Raw genomic sequence first — 10,715 nt, 5'->3', positions numbered from 1 at the left:
TACCTTTCAAAAACTCAGATTCACCAGTCCACGTTCAGCCAGTTTATTAAGGGAGCTTCATCAGGGGTCCAAAAGGGAGAAGGTGGGAGATGCCCCCCTCCCTCAGCTCCCCCTGTCTCCAACTCATCTGCAGCCCGGCCCCTAGGACAAGAGCCCAGGAGATGTGGCTGGCGTCAGGCATAAATACACAGAGGCCACAGCCTGAATCAGCAGTGTCATGGGGAGACTGGGCTTAGGGCATGAAGGGGTGACTCTGGGGGTGCGTCCCCCAGGGTTTGTCCTGAGCCCAGGGTCCCACAAAGCCAGAGCAGGGGACCAGCAGGCAGCCCCGGGGTCTGAGGTTTTGGCCAGCGAGACTGGCAGGTGGCTGTGGGTTATTGGGAAAGAACAGGGCAGGGTGCAGCCGCGCCAGGGTACAAGGGCCCATGGTGGATGGGGTCAGGTACTGTTGCCCTGCTCCTGCTCAAAGAGCAGCATGGCAAGCTGGGTTCGCGAGCCAAGGCCCTCGAGCATGCTCTGGCGGCAGCGATGGTATAGGTCCTCGCTGAGCCGCGCACTGCAGGACTGGGCCCGATAGCGCTGCAGGAGTGCTGGCTCCACCGCACGCAGTACGTGCAGGCTGGAGTAGCGCAGAAAGAGCTCATACACATCCAGGCTCTCCAGCAGCTCCTCCTCCTGCTCTGAGGCTGCTGCCAGCCTCCCTCGGGCGGTCACATAGTCGGAGTTGTAGAAGCAGGCCTCGCTGGCTGCCTGGCGATCGAAGCGGCCAGTGTCACGGCCCAGTTCTGGTGGCCCAGGCCCCTGTGGTGGAGCCACAGCTGGGTGGAAGGCCTGAAAGTGCATGGGAAAGAACGCCTGCCAGCCAGAGATGGCATGCATACGGCAGCGGTTCAGGAAGTCAGGTGTGAGCACTGTGTCTGGCCCGGCCAGCAGGAACAGTGTGTCTAGCGGGTGCTTCTTGGAGAGCAGATCCATGAGGCGTAGTGGGGAGGGGGCGGCTGTCTGCACACTGAGCCAGGGCACCCGGGCACCAGGGAAACGCCGCTCCAGCTCTGCCACGTGGGCCTTGACAGGTGCAAAAACATCTGCATGGGCTGCCCGCTGGGCCTGTCGTGGTTCATACAGTAGCAGCAGTGTCAGGGCTGCTGCATCTCCAGGCTCCAGTGCTGCAGTAGCAAAGGCCTCCAGGAAGCCAGGGGCCAGGTCACGTTCGGTCGCAGCCAGGGGCAGCAGCACAGTGAGACGCGAGGCCTCAGTGACATAGGGCACAGGCAAGATCTCCACACGGCTCAGTGGTCGGAGCAGCTGCACCCTGCGGGTGAGGGGCCTGCGGCCACCCTGGGGAGTCATTGCCTCCAGCTGCAAGTCCAGTGTGTACTCCATTCCCCTGGCCGGATCAAAGCGACGGTAGCCATTAACCAGCTGCTGCTTCTGGAGACGTAGGGTTGGGTGGTAACGGCGGTTGAGCTCCTCCAGAGCTGCCCCCAGAACGTCAGCCACATCAGCCCGGTCAGCCCCTCGCAGTGGGCAGCGGGGTGAGCCATCAGCACAGGAGAAGGCATGCTGCTCTGTGAAGTAGTCCCAGCGTAGGACCTCAAAGCGTGACATGGGGCGAGATGGTGCTGGGATGCCCACAGGCCAGGCAGCCGCCCGCTCTCCATCAGCAGCCAGACGGCTGGTGTTCTGGATCTCCCACTGAGCCGGAGAAACAGGCCATGAGCAAGGCAGAGACCCTAGCACCAGCACACAGTTGAGGGGCTGGGTAGGTGGCAGATGCCACTCAGGCTGGACCCCTAGTCCTCTACACAACTCTGCCTATCCAGGGCCCCCACATATTCTTTCTGCAGCCTAACAGTTACAAGGTGGGGAGGGGTTCTGGAGGCTCCTCTGAGAATGTGGAAACAGACAAGGACTGGGAAATAAGCTTGTTCTGTGATTCGGGCTCTAATTTTGTATTCCCTGGGATCTGAGACTTTAGGCCCTGTTTGTCCCACACCCTTCCCCCACACCTCCAAACCCAGACTATACCTGCAACTCCTGGATCTCCTGGTACGTGCGTTCCAGCTCAGCTCGAGCAAAGGCCTTGTGCAGCTGGTACATGTGCACAGGGTCATGCACAGGATGGGCTGTCAGGGCACTTCGGAAGCGAGGGTCTCCCTCCTGCACAGGCTCCCCAGAGCTCAGCTCCAGATAGCTATAGTGTACCCCCTAAGGAAAGGAAGAATAATGAATTATCTTCACCCTTGTCTCAAAGTGTCTCATCTCCTCATCTTACAACCAATTGTAGGCTTGGAGTCAGATTTCTGTGGGTTGGAGTATACTGTGACCCACTGAGCTTGAGTGACCTTGGCCTCTGCCAGCTCACCTGTGAACTGGACATACAACCATGTCAGAGCTGTCCAGGGTTTCAAATAAAATAACTAACACTGAACACCTACTGTGTGAAAGGTTGCCTTATTTTCTCTAATCCTTATAACAATCCTGGGCAATAATTATTTCCATTGGCATGTATGAGGATACTGACACTCAGATTTAGTTATGTACCCAGAGTCACAAGGACAGAAAATGACAGAATTGGCATGAACACCAAAGCCTGTATCACCACCACACCTTTGCCTCTCAGTGGGAAGTGTACAAGCTTATCTTCCCACCTCGTGGTCGCCTGTGCAGCCCACTCCAGTAGCATCCAGGATGCAACGTCCCAGCCACTCGTCTGGGCGTGCACTGACTATGTCATTGCGGCAGCCTTCCAGGTGGGGGCGCAGCTGCTGTAGTAGTGTGCGGGACAGCAGCACCCCAAAGCCACCGTGGCAGTAGCGGCCGGGGACGGGCTCTCCACCGATGAAATCCTGGGGTCGGCCGAGATAGAGGTGGGTAGCGGAGGCCAGACTGAGGCGGCCAGTTAGGCGTGTCAGTCCGTGCGCCTCAGTGTAGGTGGTGTCAGGCACTAAGAAGAACCAGTCAAAGTCGTCTCCGTGCTGCTCCAGCAGGTGGCGTAGTGCCAGGTGCAGGTGACCGATGGGCCGCTCCTCGCCTAGCGTCACCACAGCCATGCCAGTGGGTGTCCGGCGGCCCCGTGACCCAGTCAGGAACACCACACGCTCTAGCCGGTGTCCCAGTGTGCGGTTCACAGCCACTCCCAGAGTGGGCAATGTGGCCTGTGAGGTCAGCACCGCCACAAGCAGCCTCTGCCTGATGCCCAATTCAGTGCTGATGTAGCGGGTCCTGGGGGAAGAGACAGTTCAGGATTATAGAAAAAGACACCAGGGCATACACAGGCTCCAGCAGGCCATACCTTCTTTGGGCCTGTTCCCTCGCCTATGAATAGGATAAGAATAGCACATCTTTCTAAGTGAAACACGTCTTACCCACTACACTTTGCATTTGGGAATGGCAATATCCATGCAGCTATGAGAGATATATCATGGCTCTCGATTCCTGATTTTACTACTTAGCAGTTTTGTCCTGGAGCACGCTATTTAACCTTAACCCTCTTTAAAAGGGGATGTAAAGGGATAGCTGCCATTTAAAACACTTAGCCAAATGCTTGACACACCATGTATATACTTATTTCTATATAATACTTTGTAATATCACAAGCACATCACATGAATGATGTAAAGGAATATGTGGCACAGGGGTGTATAGAGTGTGTTCTGGGGAAGGGCAAACTAGGACAGTAATGCACCTTTGTAAGGCAGAAGGTAAATTGCAGAATTGGAATTTGAGCCCAGTGTTACTCAGGAGAAATGATTTCAACCCACGAGCAAGGACATTAATGAGTACATTCCTCCCTCCCCATCTCACCCCAAGATGGTCCTTGTAACCCATCAGGAATAAGATACAGGTAAGTCTAGTTTTTTTTCTCTCTCCCTCTCTTTATACACTCATCCTATATATTAGTGATTTATCCAACCTCAATAGCCCAGCCGAGGAGCTAAGAGGTCATTTGGGGGAACACTGCGTGGAGCCAGCTTAGGACAGGAGCAGGTAAGTTCAGCTCACATCGGGCTGGGGCCCAGAGAGGACCTCAAACCGGCCCCAGGGTTCCAGGAAAGCAGGGCCATCGGAAGTTATCTGGGCCCAAAGACTTCCTGGCCGGCCAGCCCCTTCCTTCCGGAGCCTGACCCGGCCTCCGGCTGCCTCCCCCGCGCGCGCGTCCAGGCCGGTGCCCGGGGATGGGGCAGGCAGGGCTGATCACTACCTGACGGCCTTCTTGGCGGCCTGGCCGGGCTGTGCCGGGTGGTAGGGCAAGACACGCGGCTCCCAGTTCTCCCCGGCGCCTGCGCCGGCCCCGGGCCTCTCGCGCTCTGCTCCCGGCTGCACCGAGTTGGGTCGGCGAGCCGCGTTGGTGTTACCGTGAGGCGGCAGCTCAGAGTCTCCGGGTTGTGGCGGCCCTGGGCCGCACGGCTCCTCCACCCAGGTGACGCTGAGCAGGCTCAGGGTGAATCCCAGGGAAATGCCCACAGCCACGGGCCCAGCGGGCCGCAGCACCGACAGCAGCAGCGATGCCCGCATGGCGCCCGGACCGCGGGCCCCCGGCCCGGGCGCAGCCCCAGAGCAGCCCCAGGAGGCTCCAAGGGGGCGGTACCGGGGAGGGGGCGGATCCGGAGGGCCCGGGCCCAGTGGGCGGGCCCGCTCCCTCCCCGCCGGGCAGAGCCAGCGGCCCGAGCCGAATCCCCAGCGCAAGGCTTCAATCTCACTCCAGTTGCGCTTGGCGCGGGAGCTCCGGCCGCAGCAGCCGCTGTCCGACGTGTCACTGCGAGGGCCCCGCCCCCGGGGTGGGGTCTCAGGCTCCAGCTACCGGGGAGGGAGGAGAAGGGGGAGGTTAAAGGGAAGGACCCCCGGAAGTGCCCCCTCCTCAATGCCGGAGAGGGAGACGCCGGGGGCGGAGTCCCCTATCTCCCCCTGGCGTGGTTGGTGCGTCCCGGGTGACGTCAGAAGCAGCCCGCCCCTGCTTGGATGGTGCGCCCTGAGTGACGTCAGGAGTAGAGGGCCGGAGCTGTCCATCAGCACCAAAGGCCGCGGGCGGGCTCAGGGCATGGGGCCGCGGCTCTGGGGCAGCCCGAGCCCCTACTCCTGTTCTTTTCTCTGTCCCGGGGTCCGGCCTGAGTCCCTGAACGCGGCGGGACTGGAGTGCCAGCCGGTGTTGGAGGTGGAGCGGCGACGCCGCCGCGCACAGACCGGTGTCTCCGGCCCAGCAGCCCCCTTCCCCGCACGCCGGACTTTCCCTAGACCCCAGTCAGTTGGATCCTCTGGCACCAAGCAACCCCGGCCCCTCCGGCCCCTGCACAGCCTCTTTCGCTCAGAAGCCCAGGTCGCCTCCAGCCCAGGTAGATCTTGGACAATCCCAGATTTAGCCTCCACAAACGGGTCTCCTGGCTGCCTCCTCACCGACTGCAAACTGCCCTCATCCCCACTCCCCCAGTCCCACTTTTAATTTCATCCCAGCCTCCTCTAGTCAGGCACTTTTGTTTCCCTTTGTCTTTGCTCCCCACTCCAGGATGCTTCCCGAGCTGCATGAAATGGGCACCATTCCTTTGTCCACCTTGTCCTTGCTGAGTTCTCCCACTCCCACCCTCATCCTAGGAGTACCCAGGACTCTTCCTTGACCTCAACTTCCTATCTGTCAGGTTGATCTGGGAGGGTCCCCCTTCCATTCCCAGCACTATGCCGGGCACTGTGGAGACACTACGATTCCAGCTGCTGCCCCCTGAGCCAGATGATGTCTTCTGGGGTGCACCTTGTGAACAGCCCCTGGAGCGCAGATACCAGGCACTGCCGGCCCTCGTCTGCATCATGTGCTGTTTGTTTGGAGTCGTCTACTGCTTCTTTGGTGAGATCCCTCTCATTCCTCACCTAGGTTCCCCACTGCTTCCCCCAGTTCTTTTCCTGTAGCTTCTCAAATCTTCTCCAGAATCCCTCCTTTCATTTCACACGTGTTTATAGATCATCTAGACTCTAGATTCTAGGGAACACCGGTTTTTGAATAAGGCATGCTTGACTTTGAACCTGGCTGTGTACTAATTGTAATGCCTTGTCTGTGCCTCAGTTTTCTCTGTAACAAAGGGAACAATGGTATTTGTCTCACATAGACTTGTTAAAAGAACTAGTAGGCACCTAATAAATAGCTATTGTAGTGGAGAGGAGTTTGGGTCATATATTAGGGAGGCACAGAAAACACTTAGCAAGGTGATTAAACATGGTCCCTTACAACAGGGCATATTGCATGATGGGGGAGAGACTCCTAGAATAGTCACACTTGTGATACATATTAGAGTGGGCTGGATGGTAGTCACACACATGGAGATCGCCTACAAGGCAGGCTCCAGTAATCAGGAATGCTGTGAAAAGTTGTATAGGTTGGGTATTGCAAAAGGGAGCTCAGTTGAGTAGGCAAAAGGGGCTGAAATCCAGCTCATGCTCCACTTGCCAAACTTGAGGCATTGGCACAAGGCTCCCTTCCTAGAGAACAGGACACCTTTTTTCTAATTTTCACAAAGTTGTCACATGGGCTAGTGGCAGCCTAGAGTAAGTGTCTGGTGGTTCTACAGCAATAATTACAGAATTTCAAAAAAGAAAAGCAGGTAGGGACCCCAGGAAAGCTTCAGGAAGGATGATTATAAGTTACTGGAACCAGTGGGCACAAAGGAGGCTGGTAGGTTTAGGCAGAGGTGTGGCAAGACTTCTCTCTGCAGCCTCTAGTATGGGTAGACAGATGGAGTGGGAATCAGATGGCCCCTTCCCTTCTCCCCTCCAAACCCTGGGCTGAATAACTACAGGAGGAAATATTCCCCACAAAAGTTCAGAACATGTTCTGGGCCTCCAAAAAGTCTGTTATCAACTCACCCCTTCCACTATCACACCCTCTCCCTCTGCGAGGTGCTCAGTGTGGCCTCATGTTCCTTTTCCTGGGTTGCCCTGATGTCCTACTTCTCTTCCTAGACTCTGAGACCTTGTCTAAGCCCTACTCCTCTCTCTGACCCCAGAACCTTCTGGACTCTGATACCTACTCTCATTGTTGGAACTGAATCTCTTCTTTATTATTGTTCTCTATGGGTCTCCTTGACCCCCATCTATGACTTCCATCTTCCCACCTGTTAAGGATCTACACCTCCCTCACTCTTTCAGGTACTGCTAATGGGCTTAATGGCCCTATAACCTCCTTTTCTTCTGAAACCCCACAATTGTTATTTCACCCTGTACTCCTCTTTGATTTCCTACTACCCATTATAAGCCCTAATGACCATCTTCCCAGCTGTCTCATTACCTTGCCTCCTTCTGAGTCCCTCTATGACTCTTAGATCTGATCCCTGGTTATTCCTATCTCTCTGATCCCTGTATCCCCATTAGTGGATCACCCCTCCCCACACTGTGATCTCAGTGATCCCATTTGTCTGGTCTTAGTGTTCCTATCTCTCAGAAACCCTTTAATAGTCCCAATGATTACAGTTCTGTCAATCCCCCTGACCCCCACTCCCACCCCATGGACCTACAAAGATCTTATCTTTTGGAACTCCTCTCCAAATAACCTACCTCTGTCCTCTTTGTCACCTTCCAATGATGCTTTGTCTCTGAAGCCCTGTGACCCCTCAAAGACCTCACCTTTCTGAAGCAGTGTGATCCCATCTCTCATGTTCTGATTCCTATATTACTGATCTCTGAACAATTCCTCTCCAAAGACCCCAGTGACTCTATTGCTGATCCCCTTGTGGCCCCAATGACTTATTTCTCTAAGCCGTATGATCCCAAATACTACAGTGTGCCATTACTAATTCACTCATGACGTCAATGATCTATGACTCCATCACTGATGCCCTCATGACCCCAGTAATTCCCAATTCTCTGATCTTAGTGTCCTTATCACGGATTCTACTGTGCTCCAACGTCCCTGAACCCTCTGAACTCCTCCTCTAGCTCAGTGACTCGTTTTGGCCCCTCATTGGCCTCTGTTCCCCTCTAGGTTACCGCTGCTTCAAGGCAGTACTCTTCCTCACTGGGCTGCTGTTTGGCTCAGTGGTCATCTTCCTGCTGTGCTACCGAGAGCGGGTGCTGGAGACACAACTGAGTGCTGGGGCGAGTGCAGGCATCGCACTGGGCATTGGGCTGCTCTGCGGGCTGGTGGCCATGCTGGTGCGCAGTGTGGGCCTCTTCCTGGTGGGGCTGCTGCTCGGTCTGCTGCTCGCCGCTGCCGCCCTGCTGGGCTCTGCACCCTACTACCAGCCTGGCTCAGTGTGGGGCCCACTGGGGCTACTGCTAGGGGGAGGCCTGCTCTGTGCCCTGCTCACGCTGCGCTGGCCCCGCCCACTCACTACCTTGGCCACCGCGGTGACTGGTGCTGCACTCATCGCCACCGCTGCTGACTACTTTGCTGAGCTACTGCTGCTGGGGCGCTACGTGGTGGAAAGACTGCGGGCCGCACCGGTGCCTCCCCTCTGCTGGCGGAGCTGGGCCTTGCTGGCACTCTGGCCCCTGCTCAGCCTGATGGGCGTTCTGGTGCAGTGGCGGGTGACGGCGGAGGGGGACTCCCACACTGAAGGTGAGAGGGCAGAGGCCAGGGTGGGCCTGGGAAGAGGGGACTGCTAGGGTTGGGTGGCAGGGGGCTGCTGAGGGACTGTGGACAAGCTCCCAGCTCAGGGTCTGGGAGGATGGGACCATGAGCCACTATTCATTCCACAACAATGTATGGAACATTGGTTCTGTGTCAGCCCCATTCTAGGTACTGGAGAATATAGCAGAGGTAAAAGAGAAAGGAGGGATGGGGTATAGCTCAGTGATAAGAGTGCTTGCCCAACTGCAAAGATGCTGGGTTTGATCCCCAGCACCACAAAACAACAACAACAAAAAAAAAAAAAAAAAAAAAAGAAAGAAAGAAAAGAAAAAAGAAAAGTTTCCTGCCCTTACCTGTGTAATCCAGGGCAGGTGAGAGATAATAAACAAGCAGACCAACAAGATAATTCTGGTTGTACAGAGTGATATGAAGGAGATACACAGGAAGTGATTATAGTTAAGGTGGTCAGAAAAGGCTATTTAGAAGAGATGACATGTAAGGAGAAACCTAAAGAATAAGGGGCAAGCCATGCCAGGAGCTAGAGAAGTGGGAACAGCAAGGGCAGGGGCCTGAGAAGGAACAAGCTGGGTGTATTTGAGCAAGAGGGCTGGAGTGTGGTAGGTGAGGTTTTGGAGTTGGGCTGATGATGTGGGTCTTCTGGGCTATGAGGAGAACTCTGGATTTTATTAGAAGGGCAGTGAGTTCCTATTGGAGGGTTTAAAGTGAGGAAGAATATAATGTAACTTAGTGTTCAAGATGCTTGTTCTGCTGCTAATTGTAGAAAGCCCTGGAAGGAGACAAGCCTTAGTGAGAAAGCAGCATGGCTGTCTAGTTGAAAGATGGTGGTGTCTGGCCTGGGAGAGTCACCTGTGGCTCAGGATTGGGAGAGGGACAGCAGCCATGAAGGGTGTACCTAGAAGTCTAAGAATCTTGCATAAAGACCATTGGAAGAAAGTAACTGCAGGAAGTCCTATCTGGAGGGGGTGACAAGGAAAGGAAGTGACAGGGTAGTGGTAGGAATAACAGACAAGGAGAATCTGAAAGCCTGAAACCTCAGGTGGGAAGAAAGGGGAGGGCTTGGAGAAGAGGCATGTGGGCTCTGAGACCCTGCTCTGCCCATACCTCCACAGTGGTCATCAGCCGGCAGCGAAGGCGTGTGCAGCTGATGCGAATTCGGCAGCAGGAAGAGCGCAAGGAGAAGCGGAGGAAGAAGAGACCCCCTCGGGCTCCCCCCAGAGGTCCCCGGGCTCCTCCAAGGCCTGGGCCCCCTGACCCTGCTTATCGACGCAGGCCAGTGCCCATCAAACGTTTCAATGGAGATGTCCTTTCCCCGGTGAGCACCTTGAGCCCCTCCAGCCTGAATGGAGGAGAAGGGAATGTGTAGACTCTGTCTAAGCATGATTCCCCAGGGCTGGTCACTGTCTTGAAGGCCTGGTGTTTGTCCAATAGAACCCCTGAACCAAGGGTGGGATGGATACAGCTCTGGTGCCAGGAGAAAGGTGTCCTAAATATGGATTTTAAGTGGTATGTGGTGGGTTTTCAGGGCTGGACACTCTGGGTATGGGCAGTCTAGGGGAGTATAAGGCTTGTGGAAGGACAGAGAGAAGTGATTTCAAGATAAGTGTCTCCAGCAGGAGTCTCACCCCTGTGTATATTCCCCCACAGAGCTACATCCAGAGCTTCCGGGACCGGCAGACTGGGAGCTCCCTGAGCTCCTTCATGGCCTCACCTACGGATGCAGACTATGAGTATGGGTCCCGCGGACCACTGACAGCCTGCTCAGGACCCCCAGTGCGGGTATAGCTGTATCTCTACCTGTCTAGACTCTGCAGTCACCAGCTCTGCCAGCTTGGGGAGGCTTGCCAGACCACCACCCAGGCTGCCTGGCCCCACGCCCTTCGGCTGTCCCTCTCGCCTCCCTGGAGAGGACTGGCCTGGCTACTAGAAGGAAGATCTATCTCAGGCTAAGCCTGGCCTGAGGGGAAAGTCCCCTCCCAAGCTCCCAAGGGATTCCTGGGGGACTCGGGGTGTGAGCCCCACTGGGGTGTGCTCAGGGTTGTGAGTGTGTCACCCATGTATGTGTGTGTGTGAGGCAGTAGGCTTGGAGGGGACACTGGGACCCTTGCCTTAGATTTCTGATTGGTAGGGCTTCTCTAGGGCTGGC

The 10,715-nt window shown here is 55.9% G+C and overlaps 2 protein-coding genes across 3 annotated transcripts; one reads left to right on the top strand and one right to left on the bottom strand.

Annotated features, from left to right (window-relative positions):
• Positions 1–29: 29 nt before the first annotated feature.
• On the bottom strand, positions 30–4,747 carry Chpf (chondroitin polymerizing factor). The gene is made up of 4 exons (XM_076865843.2): positions 4,205–4,747; positions 2,652–3,225; positions 2,029–2,208; positions 30–1,695 (listed from the first exon to the last, which is right to left on the bottom strand). Exons 1-4 carry the CDS (start codon positions 4,516–4,518, stop codon positions 439–441), a joined length of 2,325 nt encoding a protein of 774 aa, XP_076721958.1. The 5' UTR covers positions 4,519–4,747; the 3' UTR covers positions 30–438.
• Positions 4,748–5,670: 923 nt separating this feature from the next.
• On the top strand, positions 5,671–10,483 carry Tmem198 (transmembrane protein 198). Of its 2 annotated transcripts, none has more exons than XM_076866522.2 (4): positions 5,671–5,836; positions 7,964–8,539; positions 9,682–9,884; positions 10,217–10,483. In XM_076866522.2, the coding sequence occupies exons 1-4, from the start codon at positions 5,671–5,673 to the stop codon at positions 10,352–10,354; spliced, it is 1,083 nt and encodes a 360-aa protein (XP_076722637.1). In that variant the 3' UTR covers positions 10,355–10,483. The 2 variants fall into 2 exon arrangements, with proteins under 2 accessions (XP_076722637.1, XP_076722638.1); XM_076866523.2 differs by having other exon boundaries at positions 5,723–5,766; positions 7,962–8,539.
• The last annotated feature ends 232 nt before the right edge of the window (positions 10,484–10,715 follow it).

This window comes from Callospermophilus lateralis, chromosome 9 (assembly GCF_048772815.1).
Source record: "Callospermophilus lateralis isolate mCalLat2 chromosome 9, mCalLat2.hap1, whole genome shotgun sequence".
Lineage (NCBI taxonomy): Eukaryota > Metazoa > Chordata > Mammalia > Rodentia > Sciuridae > Callospermophilus > Callospermophilus lateralis.
Note: the sequence above shows the minus strand (reverse complement) of the source record. Positions and strands in the feature narration are given on the sequence as shown.

Excerpts from the sequence above, each read along its gene's own strand:
- Chpf (XM_076865843.2), bottom strand. The coding sequence starts at position 4,518 with ATGCGGGCATCGCTGCTGCTGTCGGTGCTGCGGCCCGCTGGGCCCGTG. Across the intron at positions 2,209-2,651 it reads GCTGCACAGGCGACCACGAG|GGGGTACACTATAGCTATCT; the intron begins GTGGGAAGATAA and ends TCCTTTCCTTAG. Across the intron at positions 1,696-2,028 it reads AGGAGATCCAGGAGTTGCAG|TGGGAGATCCAGAACACCAG; the intron begins GTATAGTCTGGG and ends TCTCCGGCTCAG.
- Tmem198 (XM_076866522.2), top strand. The coding sequence starts at position 5,671 with ATGCCGGGCACTGTGGAGACACTACGATTCCAGCTGCTGCCCCCTGAG. Across the intron at positions 5,837-7,963 it reads AGTCGTCTACTGCTTCTTTG|GTTACCGCTGCTTCAAGGCA; the intron begins GTGAGATCCCTC and ends GTTCCCCTCTAG. Across the intron at positions 8,540-9,681 it reads GGGGGACTCCCACACTGAAG|TGGTCATCAGCCGGCAGCGA; the intron begins GTGAGAGGGCAG and ends ATACCTCCACAG.